The sequence below is a fragment of the Phaseolus vulgaris genome, chromosome 9, assembly GCF_000499845.2.
Source record: "Phaseolus vulgaris cultivar G19833 chromosome 9, P. vulgaris v2.0, whole genome shotgun sequence".
Classification (NCBI taxonomy): Eukaryota; Viridiplantae; Streptophyta; class Magnoliopsida; order Fabales; family Fabaceae; genus Phaseolus; species Phaseolus vulgaris.
In genome coordinates this window covers 37,808,309-37,822,273 of record NC_023751.2, presented here as the reverse complement: position 1 = coordinate 37,822,273, position 13,965 = coordinate 37,808,309, and the positions used below count along the sequence as shown (strand labels likewise).

General features: G+C 35.9%; 4 protein-coding genes across 4 annotated transcripts in view; 1 reads left to right on the top strand and 3 right to left on the bottom strand.

Moving 5' to 3' along the window:
- Positions 1–104: 104 nt before the first annotated feature.
- On the bottom strand, positions 105–2,870 carry LOC137820924 (ribosome biogenesis regulatory protein homolog). The gene is made up of 8 exons (XM_068625267.1): positions 2,654–2,870; positions 2,415–2,565; positions 2,002–2,053; positions 1,739–1,867; positions 1,369–1,486; positions 759–942; positions 523–636; positions 105–429 (listed from the first exon to the last, which is right to left on the bottom strand). The coding sequence occupies exons 1-8, from the start codon at positions 2,767–2,769 to the stop codon at positions 289–291; spliced, it is 1,005 nt and encodes a 334-aa protein (XP_068481368.1). The 5' UTR covers positions 2,770–2,870; the 3' UTR covers positions 105–288.
- A 1,598-nt stretch (positions 2,871–4,468) lies between these two features.
- Positions 4,469–6,361, bottom strand: LOC137820925 (28 kDa ribonucleoprotein, chloroplastic-like). The gene is made up of 4 exons (XM_068625268.1): positions 5,830–6,361; positions 5,299–5,400; positions 4,895–5,200; positions 4,469–4,798 (listed from the first exon to the last, which is right to left on the bottom strand). Exons 1-4 carry the CDS (start codon positions 6,148–6,150, stop codon positions 4,745–4,747), a joined length of 783 nt encoding a protein of 260 aa, XP_068481369.1. The 5' UTR covers positions 6,151–6,361; the 3' UTR covers positions 4,469–4,744.
- A 127-nt stretch (positions 6,362–6,488) lies between these two features.
- On the top strand, positions 6,489–10,353 carry LOC137820921 (conserved oligomeric Golgi complex subunit 4-like). Its single transcript, XM_068625263.1, has 3 exons — positions 6,489–7,117; positions 7,499–8,465; positions 9,386–10,353. The coding sequence occupies exons 1-3, from the start codon at positions 6,489–6,491 to the stop codon at positions 10,013–10,015; spliced, it is 2,226 nt and encodes a 741-aa protein (XP_068481364.1). The 3' UTR covers positions 10,016–10,353.
- A 640-nt stretch (positions 10,354–10,993) lies between these two features.
- The window catches only part of LOC137820919 (pyruvate dehydrogenase E1 component subunit alpha-3, chloroplastic-like), a 3,544-nt gene continuing 572 nt past the window's right edge, over positions 10,994–13,965 (bottom strand). Inside the window, exons 2-3 of the mRNA XM_068625260.1 lie at positions 12,623–13,403; positions 10,994–11,619 (exon numbers count right to left, since the gene is read on the bottom strand). Of these exons, the coding sequence (XP_068481361.1) occupies positions 11,342–11,619; positions 12,623–13,403 (1,059 nt within the window). The 3' untranslated portion in view covers positions 10,994–11,341. The remainder of the gene's footprint in view (positions 11,620–12,622; positions 13,404–13,965) is intronic.

The following is a 13,965-nucleotide window of genomic DNA, read 5'->3' as shown; positions in this document are numbered from 1 at the left end:
TATCACTTTACAAATTTAAACATTATATTTTTACAGAAGTTTTCTTCTATGCATTTCGTTAGTTACACTAAATATTGAATTTTATACTGTACAAATAATAACAGTTAAAATAATGCATACATGTTTTATTTTATCCATAGACGATGTTATTCGTTTGATAAATTAAAAGCTTTTTGTCACTTAAAATAGAGAGGATAGGGACAGATAGATGAAATTAGCCTACAAAACTTAAAAACCAGTAAACAGTTTCCAAGAACTCTACAAAACTTGTTTTAAATAAAACCTAAACTATTTCCCTTTCTTCCCTTTCTTGAAATTTCCCTTTTTAAAAGACTTTTTCTCAGGTTTCAATTTGTTGTCAGCTGGTGAAGCCTTCCCTTTATCGCTTCTTCGCTTCTTCTCTTTCTTCACATTGTGCATTGTGACGGCCTAGAATTCCGAGAGCACGATTTTAACGAAAGAAAGGTTAATAATAAAACAGGGCAAATTTGAAATCCATGTCACTAAATGAATCTACTGTACCTTTTCAACGTTCAGTATGTTATGAGAATTCTTGGACATGATCTTGTTCAATATTTTTTCAGTTTGCTCTCTCTCTTGTGATCCTATCCCGGTTCCTTCCACCACTGGCAGGAACTAGATGAAAACAAACCAATGGAAGTTAACAAGACAGTTTAGTTAAAAATGGATGTTTCTACACATAACAATTTACATGGCTAAGAGAAACAGTTATATATGCTTAGTGTACAGTGCACAACCTTCCGATATTTTCCTTTATGTTTTGCAGGCTTTTCACCAGGCAATTTCTTGTCAAATTTCCCACCACTGGCTGTTGCAGTTGCCGCAATTCCTGCTACATTACCTAGTTCATCCTTTGTAACTTTCTTGGGTGCTGCCTGAGTTCCTGTTATAGGCAAAGCTGTAGCTGCCAACTGAACATGGCTGTATAATAATTTGTTCAGATTTCATTACAATCAAGAAAATATCATGAATAGCAGAGAGAAAAATAATAAAGATATATATTAAAGGAAAACAAGAAACACCAGGTCAAAACTCTACAACAAACTAGTCGAAAGTTGCACACTTTTAAGGTAGGACAGTTGCCTCTAGATTACTCAATTGCTCCCAAAGGTGGGGAGATTACAACATGTACGAAAGTCAGACATTAAATGAAATTGAGATGCCACCAATAGCAAAGGTGAGATACAATTGACTCAAATGGAAAATTAAAAGGCAAAGGTCCATGATCCATGAAATAATTGTGCACACAACTATAAGTCAATGATGTATACTATAATGAACATTAACAAATAGAATTCCCATGCTACAAAATCTTCAAGGTAAATTGAAGAACATTATGTTACAAACCTTGGTAAAGCACCGAATTTAGCAGCTTCTTTCAAGTTCTGTAGTCGATTTTTATCTTGCTTTTCAATTCTTTTCTTCTTATTTTCTTTTCTTTTGGCAAAAGGATCCTCTGCTGGATCTACAAAATGTTATAAAAATACCATTACTAACATGCCATACATATAGCTCTGATCAGTGTACAAAAACAAACCCAAAAAACGTTAATTACAAGTTTATATTCATGAAAAGATAAAAATGTTAAAGTCAAGAGAATAATAACATTAAACATAAACGGTCTAAATAAACATCTATATGATTTGAAATATAGACATATAAATACTCTCTAACTTCCAGATTATCACATCCAGGAAAGGGATGTTCGATCATATACCATCAGTTTCTTTTGCCTCGATGATAGGTACAGCATCTTCATCATTTGCACGATCATACCCATATCTCCGTTTCCAGGTTCCGGATTGTTCATCATACACAATCTTGTCTTTCTTCCGATTCTGTATGCCTGCAAAATAACACACAGAGGTTAAAATACATCAGTTCAACTAATAAAAATTAGGAAGCACTAAGCCAAACACAGACCGTATAACCAGCATTAAGATTATTTGAGAGTCACATGTGCAGCATGAATAGACAAACCTTTCTTTTTGGCAAAAACTTCCCATTTAGTAGGAGGCTTAGGTTTTGGCAACTGAAAAAAGCATCACAAAAATTGATGAGCCAGTGATTTGAGTGATTAGACATAAAAAAAACACTACAAACAAAGAACCAAACTTCTTATTCATATCATTTAATTCCAAACTTACCTCTATTATATATATTTATTTCTAAACTCATCAGTTGTATACATCTTTAAGGTTATCAAACTATCATTTTCCTAGAATCATATAACCAATACAATTGCATAGATAATTGCAATGCAGACGCATATATAAAGTTGCAATACAGTAGGAATAAGGATTAGGGGCACGAGCATTAAAGGAAAAAAGTGAGAATCAATAAATTATATAACCTTTGAATTAAGAAGAACAAAAATTGGAGTGTGGGATTACATGTTTTTCTCTTGGCAATTTAGTGAGTGGCGCAGGCAAGTTGACAAGGGGGCCATCTACATCTTCCGTTGATGGTAAGGTAAAGAGGGCATCTGCAACAGCTTGAACCAGGTGAGTGGCTTTCAGTAAACACTGGTTGACGAGGTGCTCCCTGTGTGGAATAAACGTAAGCAAAGACAGTGTCAAAAACGAAAAACCCTAAAGAAGAGGAAGAAGACGGTAGGTGGGTACCTTGGTACCTGGAAAGAGGTGGTTGAGAGGGGAAGGTGTGATTGGAGTCGAAAGCCATGAGGTTGCCGAGGTCCACATCGAACTTGTGCTGTTTCTCAGCTTCAATCTCCATCTCCATCTCCATCACTTTCAACTTCAACAAATCAAACCAATATCAAACCTCAGCGGCATTGCAGGTGGGTAACGGCTTAAGGGTTTGTTTATGTTGTGTTGTGTTTCTGTTGTGTGGTGTTGCAGCGCGAGGATGAAGAACAAATGAAACCGAGGCCCAATATACAGGCCCAACACAAACAACAATAAAAAGAAGAAAAAAAAAGATGAACCTTTGAGGGATTGCTTCTTCCTGCACCTCCACATGTTCTTGTGTCACCTCCATATAAAAGTGAAAACACATTTTTATCTTTATTGTGCCACCCATAGATTTATAAAATTCGGAAGCAATTTAAAAAAATTATATATATTTTGGATTACATAATCCTGAATCTAATATATTCGAAAATAGCTTACGGATTATGTAATCCAAAATATATTTTTAATAAATTATATTTTGGATTATATAATTTGAAAATAACTTCCGGATTATGTAATTCAGAATATATTGTTAAAAAAATGGTTTTTTAGATTATATAATATGGAAACTAATCACGCATCTGAAAAAAGGTTTTCAGATTACATAATTCAAAAGCTAATTTCATATTAGAAAATACTATACTTCTGGATTATGTAATCTAGAAACTAATCACGCGTCTGAAAAAAAGGCTTTTTGGATTACATAATTTGAGAGCTAATTACGAATCTGAAAAAAGACTTTCGTATTACATATTCAAAATACTGTATAAGGATTGAAATACAAAAATTTATGAAGGTGAGAGAAGAACATATGGAAGTACAATAAGAAACAATCCCTTTGAGGTGATGATATTGTCCGCCTATTTATTACTTAAGGAAGAACTTTTTGCTTCCTGCACCTAATGATTACTAATTGCACCCCATATAAGTCTCATGGTATAACGTGTAAAAGATAAAACAACAAAACCGCCACTTCGTTGCACCGAAATAAGAACAGAGTAATGGATTGTTACTAATGATGAAGAACCTGTTTAATAAATTTTGTAAAATACGATTCCTCTTACAGTATCACACTTTTTAATAAAAATTTGCAAACGCATTGTAAGTTTAGAACAGAAAGCTCAAAATTATGTTGCAGCTGAACATTAGAGTCACAAAAACAAACAGAACTGCAATACTGCTAATGAAAAAAAAACTAAAGGTACTGATTTTATCTTGAAAACAATGGACAATTTAGGGAACAAAAGAACAAAATTTCTGATTCAATTCTACGTGCCTATAAAGTTTAACAATTATCATGTCATGATGTTCAAAGATGAATTTGATTATATTTTGTGAAGTTTCGTTTAATATTAAGTTGGAAAGTTATAAAGAAAACAATTTTATCATTATAATTATTTTGTATATCAAGATGTGATTGTAGTATATTTTGTCCATTTGGAGACTAGAAATTTATGAGGTTAAGATACGTCTCTTAGATGATGTGTTTTTGTTAAACACACGCATCGATAGCGAACATTAACACTCATAGGACACGTATCCATAAAATGTTTAATTAAAAAAATATTTATGAAATTTCAGACAATTCTAAGACAATTCTAACATAATTTTATAAAGGATAAATTCATTATTTTTTAAAAACTCAAACTATGATACATACCTGGAAATTAGTTTCAAAACTGCACAGCAGTGGTAAAGAGTTGCCTCAGTGATCTTTCTCATTTTGCCATAGTGAGTTTAAATAATTGCAGATATGTGAAAATAAAGATAAGTTTCTTATCAGGTCTGCCATTGTATTTCTTGATCTTAAGTTGAATACTTTTTCCACTCAAAAAATCATGTTTTGAACTATCAAAATATACAGAGATATTGCTGATTGAAATTTTAAACACAAGGAATAAACCCAGATTTTGATGGACTTTTGACAGCAGATCTACTCCACTTGCTGACATATTCTAGCTGGGGAAGTTCTTCCTAAACAATCAAAATTGCAACAATCACTAGGCAAAATCTGAATATCCAGTTAGATCTTATTCTTCTCTCTTTACACGCTCTCGAATCACCAGTGTTCGACCACAAAGCACCTGCAAGAAAGATCAGACCAGAGACTAACTCATGAATGAGAAGCACAACAATGAAAAGTGGCAGAGCAAAGGTAGAACACACACATATATATATACCGTTCCATGGAGAGACATTGCTGCATCACGCTCTCTCTCTGAAAGATAGGAGACAAACGCATAGACCCTTTGTTTCCCTTGTCTCATATCATGCAACATCCTTACACTAGTCACATTACCAAATCTGCCAAAAACCTCTCTCAGGTCTTCAGGCACAGTAAACTTGGAAAGATTCCCAACATACAACTTATGAGGACCTTCATAGTACATAGTTCTAATGGGTAACGAATTCATTGTGTCAAGATCCCTCCTCTTGGGATTCATCTCAGCTGAAAATCTAACCAGCACTTCACGCCCACCAACATCCTTCAGTTGTGAAAAAGGAACCAAAAACACATTTTCAGACAGATAGCCACAACACACTATGCAAAAAGATACATGAAGCGAGTTTCACACTCACGAACCGATGCGTCCAATGCATCAATTGCTTTCTTTGCGGAGTCAATAGATGCCATTGTCACATAAGCACTCCCTCTACTCTTACCACTCTCCTCACTCCGGGAAACCTGCAAAAGTGTAGTCACCCCATCAACACATTACCTTGTTATGATCTACAAGGCTCGAACACGCTTCTTCTTCTGTCACCAAGACACTGTATGTACGATGATACTTGTAGGAGACGTGTTCGTAAAATGTCTAATTGAAAAATATTGATTTTTTGACAATTCTAACCCAAATTGTATCACAATTTTAAAAAAAATCTATTACAAAAGAAAAACTAAAACATACATATTCACATACATAGTCACTAATGAGTATCTATACTATACTTAGATAGGAACTAGCCAGTTAACAATGAAAATGAAGATAATGGATGGAGCAAAGAAGATTTCAACCTCTGATTTTTCTTTTAAATTGAATAGTTTAGTGAGAAGAGAAGAGAGGGTATAGTAGAATTGATGTTAAACAATGAAAAAGTGGAAGAATCGATAAACCTGAGCAGAAAGTACGGTTCCATGGGGGTTGAACATGTGAAGTAGATGCTGTACGTCACAGCTACTGGGAAGGTTGCAGATGTAGACTTCGGTTGGTCTTGGTTGCTTGAACGCTTCTTTCTCCGCATGTTTTCCTCCGTGAACGACCCTTGCTTTATCCACCGTGGCCGGCGAGGCGGTGAAGGAGAAAGTCGTAGCCTTGGAAAAGGAAATGAATGGTTTGTGAGAAGATGTGAATTGGGTATGGAGATTGTGGTTGAATAAGGGAAAGGGTAAGGAAGAAGATGTGAGTGAGAGAAAGAAAGTGGCATTAGGTGCCATGTTTAGCCTCTGATGTGCTACACTAACACTTGAGTTCAGGAAAATGGGTGTGCTTTGTTTTAAGTCACACCTTTTTCTTTTCTAAAACATTACTGTTATCAAAATATAATATCATAAATAAATAAAAAATCATTGAAAACAAAAATTACTGATAAATAAATAAAAGAGTATCTATGTTAAATAGCTTATGATGAAATTTAAAGGAAAAAAAATTATAAAAAAATACATAAAGTTAAGTAATTGATGATAAAAATAGAAAATAAAAATGGTAGCTTAATTAAGAAAAGAGTGAGTTTGTTGTTGAAGTGATTTGAGATGAGATCTGAAGTGTGAGGAAAATGGGGACTACGCCTGAGGCAAACGGGAATAATGTGGCGGACGAAGAAACCGTCGCCAGCTCAATTCACTTCGGCACGGCGGAGGCCGTCGAATTCGTCCGTTCCCTCACCGACGTCGGTGCCATGACGCGCCTCCTCCACGAGTGCATCGCTCACCAGAGAGCCGTCGACGTCGAACTCGACGAGCTTCTCTCGCAGCGCACTGACCTCGACCGTCACCTCCTCCAGCTCCAGCGCTCTTCCGACGTCCTTGACATCGTCAACTCCGACGCCGACTACATGCTCTCCAACGTCGCTTCCACCTCCGACCTCGCTGACCAGGTCAGCCGCAAGGTCCGCGAGCTTGACCTGGCGCAGTCGCGCGTCCGCAACACGCTCCTCCGCATCGACGCCATCGTGGAGCGCGCCAACTCCCTCGAAGGCGTCCACCGTGCACTCGAGGCAGAGGACTACGAGTCGGCCGCGCGCTACGTGCAGACGTTCCTCCAGATCGACGCGCAGTACAAGGATTCCGGCTCCGATCAGCTTCAGAGGGATCGCTTGTTAGCAGCGAAGAAGCAGTTGGAGGGAATTGTAAGGAAGAAGCTCTCTGCCGCAGTGGATCAGCGCGACCACCCCGCCATTCTCAGGTTCAGTCATGGATATTCAAATTTTAAGTTGCGGGAACAAGAGTATAATAGATTGACTCTTTTTTTTTCTATATCTTAAATTATGAGAGTAATGAATATACATATATACATATATATTACATATAAGAGTAAACTGTATATGCATCTTTTGTTCGCTGGATTCCTGTCATCCAATTGCAAATTGTTTTATTTGATGAGTCTGTCCACTTTCAGATTTGTTAATTTAATACTCATTCATACCATGATTTTTCTGATTGGATGATAGTGTTTATATATATTTTTTGCATTGAGTGCATAGGAATTGAACTTGATATTATGTTAAGAACAGTTAAGAAAACAACTTGTGCCACAATGCCTGAACCTTGATCCATCATTGCTCAGGTTCATTCGGCTCTTCACCCCGCTGGGTGTGGAGGAGGAGGGATTGCAGGTGTATGTTGGGTACTTGAAGAAGGTGATTGCAATGAGGTCAAGAATGGAGTTTGAGCAGTTGGTAGAGACTATGGATCAGCGTAATGTCAATTTTGTTGGTTGTTTGACCAATTTGTTTAAGGACATTGTGTTGGCGATTGAGGAGAATAGTGAGATCTTGAGTGGTCTTTGTGGGGAGGATGGTATTGTGTATGCAATCTGTGAGCTTCAGGAGGAGTGTGATTCTCGTGGTTCTGTGATTTTAAACAAGTATATGGAGTATAGGAAGTTGGCTAAGTTGTCCTCTGAGATAAATGCACACAACACCAATTTGCTTGCTGTTGGAGGAGGTCCTGAGGGTCCTGACCCACGAGAGGTTGAGTTATATTTGGAGGAGATTCTCTCCCTTATGCAGCTTGGTGAGGATTACACCGAATTCATGATTTCAAAGATCAAAGCGCTTACTTCTGTTGACCCTGAGTTGCTTCCTCGTGCCACCAGGGCTTTCCGGAGTGGAAGTTTCAGCAAGGTTGCACAAGATTTAACCGGCTTTTACGTCATTTTGGAGGGATTTTTCATGTTGGAGAACGTCAGGAAAGCAATAAGGATCGATGAACACGTGCCTGACAGCCTTACCACTTCTATGGTGGATGATGTGTTTTATGTATTGCAGAGTTGCCTGCGGAGGGCAATATCCACTTCCAATATTAGTTCTGTTGTTGCCGTTTTGAGTGGTGCCAACAGTTTGCTCGGTAATGAATATCATGAAGCCTTGCAACAAAAAATAAGAGAGCCTAACCTTGGTGCAAAGTTGTTCTTTGGTGGCGTTGGTGTGCAAAAGACAGGGACAGAAATTGCAACAGCTTTGAATAATATGGATGTTAGCTGTGAGTATGTTCTGAAGCTAAAACATGAAATTGAAGAACAGTGTGCTGAGGTGAGTGTTGTATATTTTTAGTACCTTACAATTATATATCACTGATTATATTCATTAAATTTTGAATTATGATGTTAATTTTAGCAGTAAGTACAGTTGGCACACCCTTGCTTTATGCATTGTGTGCCTGGGGTCCCATTATAAGGTAATTTTAGATTCATGGGTTAGGGATTATTCATAAAATGTGTGTGTGCAGATCGTGTCATTTAATTTGTGCAGGATGTAGTTCTGAATTTCTGTAACATGATTTTGAGTTTTATGTGATATTTACAAATATTGGATAAAAATATAAAGACAGCAGTATAGGATAAACCAATCTCAAGATTGACATTTTGGCAACTTCAAAACCACAGATTAATTTGCAGTAATCCTTTCTGTAACAAACATGGAGACAATTGATTAGAAGAATGCACTTGAAGTATGATTTAGAAATTCAGAAATTGTAGCAATGATTTTGCCCTATAAACTATGTACATACACATGTTTCCCCCGAATGTTGTGATGAGTACATGGTCAAATTTGTAGCAATCCTTCTGTTAACATTGATATGGAGATGATTGATTAGAGAAATGCGATCAAAGTATGGTTTAGAAATTCAAAGTTTTAGTATTGATGATTTCACTCTATGAACTATTTTCCATTTTAGACTGGATGTTTCTTCAGATGTGCAAGTTTGCTAAATGAATATTTCATATTTGTCAACTGCTCCTCCCTTCATTTTTAAATGAAGCAATGTAGCTGGAACAGTGCTATAGACTATTTATTTTAAGAACTGTTTCTCAATTTATATAGCGCTATGTCAATTTGTCCTTTGTTGGTTTATAATTATAGGTTATTCTTTATTTTATGTCTGTTTACTTTGCCTATATAATATACAAGTTTAAAGTTGCAGAATTAACGGACTGAATAACTTCATACAGGTTTTTCCTGCACCAGCTGATCGAGAAAAGGTAAAATCTTGTTTGACTGAGTTGGCAGATAGCAGCAATGCTTTCAAGCAAGCTTTGACTGCTAGCATAGGACAACTTGTGTCAACCATTACACCTAGAATAAGACCAGTATTAGACAGCGTTGGACCAATTAGCTATGAGCTTTCAGAGGCTGAGTATGCAGATAATGAGGTGAATGACCCATGGGTTCAGAGACTTCTCCATGCTGTTGAGACAAATGTGGCATGGCTGCAGCCACTAATGACTACTAACAATTATGACACGTTTGTTCATTTGATTATTGATTTCATTGTGAAAAGGCTAGAAGTTATTATGATGCAGAAAAGATTTAGTCAGCTAGGCGGTCTTCAGCTGGACCGAGATGCTAGAGCTTTGGTAAGTCATTTCAGTGTCATGACACAGAGAACTGTTAGGGACAAGTTTGCACGTCTTACTCAAATGGCAACAATTCTAAATTTAGAAAAGGTTTCTGAGATTCTAGATTTCTGGGGTGAGAACTCTGGACCTATGACCTGGAGATTAACTCCAGCAGAAGTTAGACGTGTATTGGGTCTGCGGGTTGATTTTAAACCAGAAGCAATAGCTGCTGTGAAGTTGTAATATCCGTTTATATGGTCTCTTCACATTACTTTTTTTTTCTACTTCAATCTTCATATGATAAGTATTACAGCTTCATTCTTACTACTTTTGATGTTTGGTAAGTTAACATACAGTTTCATTATGCGACTTGCTTTGTGAGATTCAAAGGCAAAAGAATAAGAAAGGAGTATTCAGATTTGCCACCCGAGAGGCTGCCTACATCAAAGCATCTTGTGTAAAACGATCATTGTTCCTGAATAGCCACTTACCAATTTTGAATTTTTTTTATTTTTTATTTTGTAAATCAATTTTGAGACTTAGTTCATGCTTGTTTAGTAAAGTTTTCTCATTAAATATTTCATTTCCACCAAACAACTTTTTCTTGCGTTTCGTTGCATTGCATAATATACTAGTGTTGCATTTATTTGAGTAATTAATTGTTATTTCGTTGCATTGCAGATTATTGTGGTTCATTTTATATTGTAAATCATCTCATTGCATTAGGAAATAACTTTAATAATGAGAATCTTATTTTGAAAAATATTGAGATGGTAGTAGGAAATCACGATAATAAAGGACTCTACATTTATTTGTTGTGGCATTAGCCACACTTTTGAGATGCTTTACAGAGTTGAAAGTGTATAGATTGCATAAAAAATAAAAGAAAATATGTAGAGTGGTTTGCACTTCTAGCCTCTTTAAATAATCAAAACGAAGTTAATATATGAAGAATTTATTGCAATTCAAAATTGATATCCTAAATACAAATTGAGATCTAAGTTTAGTTTAAAGGATATAAAATTATAAGTATTTTAGTAAATACAAATTTTATTGTATTATATTATTTACTTAAGTAATTCCATGTCACAAAATTTAAAAATAATTTACTACTGTGCAAAAATCTGTGATACAAATTCAATCAAATATTCAACATTAAATTAAAATACATTATATCTACCATTAACCAAATTTACTTCATCTCAATCATAACAAAGTGAGTGAAGGATAAATCATGACTATACCGAGAGAACATGCCTTGGAGATAGAATTCATGAGTCCACTACAAGATACTCATTTTGAAAAATTAAAGGAATCCACAAGAAGAATAGATGGCTGTTATAATTGCAACAACTGACTAATAAAAGGAATGATTGGAAATTGTCATTGTTGACACTAGTTCCAAGAATGCTAACAAATATAAGGAAAGAAAAAACAAAATTTCAACCTAAACAAATCCTCTCTATATTTTATGAAGGGCATTTGGACCGTAATGTTTGATTTCTAGAAAGTACAAGAACAAGAACATGAATCTAAAACTGAAAACTAAGATGTCAGACTTGGATAACATTAGACATGAGCAGTGCCTTGAGTGAATTTTGGGTCCTCGCATCTGTACTTGCCATCAGGTCCAATTCCAAAACCTTTTGGATCAGCAAAGACATTCTCTAGAAGCTGGCTGCGTGGTGGAAGAGGGCTCTCATCTGCAAACTCAACTGCCTCCTCAAGAACCTCATCAATCTTATTCTCTATGGCCTTCAACTCTTGTTCACTGGCTAATTTGTTCCCAATCAAGTATTTCTTCAGTGCAGAGATGGGATCCCTATCAGCATAATGTGCCTTCTCAGCTGCCAAAGCACATTCAGATGATGGTGAATAATTACCATGAACTTGGCAGACACAAATAGAAGACAAAGAAAACTTCGGCAAGATGTGAGTTATTTTGATCATGGCATGAATATCCTGACTTGTTGAAATTAGAAAAACGGTTGTGGTAATCATAATATTATTGCCACAAGAATAAAAACAATAATAAAACATTATCCCACTAGTTAGGTTGGTTACATAGATCACGTGACACTATTGATGTAATATGCATAGAAAACAAAGACTATAAGATTTAGCAGGACGTTTCAAAAAAGAATAAAATATGCTACTTTTATCAGCTAACATAGTCATTAAGAGCAACAATAACCACAGGGTAATCTGAATTATGTCCACACGGTTAAATGAACTCATTATTTAACACATTGATAGCAAGAAAATAATACCTTGCAAAAACATTATCAAACTATAGGAAAAAACATCCACAACTTTAGTTTATAAAAATTGTTTACAAATATTAATCAAACTACATTTCCATATTTCAACAGGAATGTTGTTGATCAGGCACCATGATGTTTTGCACTTGCCATCAAAATGATAAGAGAAGTTACTTTTCAAAGAGACAAATCAATAAAGTGTAGTATAAGTACAGCTTATAATGTAGTTATGCCATATTTCAAATCCAAACAATAAAGTGTAAATCTTTACACCATTCACAGGTTTAGAGTGCACAAATACAAGTTCAATTTCTTTAACATACAAGTTTGGCAGTGATCCAAATCCATGATCTTAATCTTAATATCAATTGCATTCTCAACATCTAACATCAAGAGAAAATTGGTCCTAAAACTAAACTACAGAGATAATGCACAGAAAGCTTACAGAAGAATAAATGTACAAGTATTATGTTCAGTACCACTTAAGATACCAACAAAAGTGCAAAGGAAATGCAACATAATATACTAAAAAATTAACAGCATATTTGAAGTACATTCTAAGAGAAGAAAGCATAACATAAACGCTCACCAGGGTCACGAAGCTCATCAGGATCGGCCAATGAATGTCCTCTAAATCTATAGGTCTCACATTCTACTAAAGTCGGTCCTTCTCCTCGTCTGGCTCTTTCAATAGCCTCCTTTGCCACCTCCCTGACCTTCAAAACGTCCATCCCATCAACATGAACCCCAGGCATTCCAAATGCTGGCCCTTTCTTCCATATTTGAGGATCGGAAGTTGCCCTGAGATGTGACATCCCAATAGCCCACAGATTATTTTCCACCACAAACACAATAGGCAATTTCCATAAAGCTGCCATGTTTAGGCATTCGTAGAACTGTCCATTGTTACATGTTCCATCTCCAAAAAATGCCAATGTCACATGATCACAGTCTGCCTCTTTCAAAACCTCCCTTCTATACTTGCTGGAAAATGCTGCCCCAGTGGCAATAGGGATTCCTTCAGCAATGAAAGCAAACCCACCGATCACATTATGTTCCTTTGAAAACATATGCATAGAGCCACCTTGACCTCGGGAGCATCCCGTGGCCTTCCCAAAGAGCTCACTCATTACAGCACGCGCTGGCACCCCCTTACTCAGTGAATGAACATGGTCCCGGTATGTACTCACCACCGAGTCTTCTTTCTTGAGAAGCTTGATGAAGCCAGTTGACACAGCTTCTTGGCCATTGTACAAGTGAACAAAGCCAAACATTTTGCCTCTATAATACATCTGGGCACACATGTCTTCAAAGAACCTGCCTAAAGTCATGTCTTCGTAGAGCAGCAAGCCCTCCTCTTTCGTAATAAGCTGCACACACCAATACAAACAAAAAACAATAATTCAATTCAAACACTCATTTCCAAAAAAACAAAAACATATTTTTCAGAATCTGAAGCTAACTGGATATAGCAGGCATAAAAAGTCTCTTCTTTCCTTAAAGAAGCATGATTCAATATTTTATTTCAAATGTTGTAGATATTTCACAATTTGATGGTACAGGTTTTATAGTTAATACAAAACCTATACCATCAAATTGTGAAAAATCTACAACATTTGAAATAAAATATTGAATCATGCAGCTTATAAAACAAGAGTTTAATCTCTACGAACCATAAGTGTAAAACTCTTCATACTTGTCATCAAATCAAAAACTCATGCATAACTTCTAAGGTAAGTATTGTAACAATTTCTAATTGATTGACTGTGCAAAAACTCTCTATACGGTTCGTGGTTACACTATTTATTTACTCAAAAACTAATTGGGTAGGTTGAATTAAGTAGAAAGATAACTTTTTTATTTAATTTTCAAAAACCCATCATGCAGGATCCATGCCATGCTGAACAAATGAAAATCTCCTATTCCCAAAGG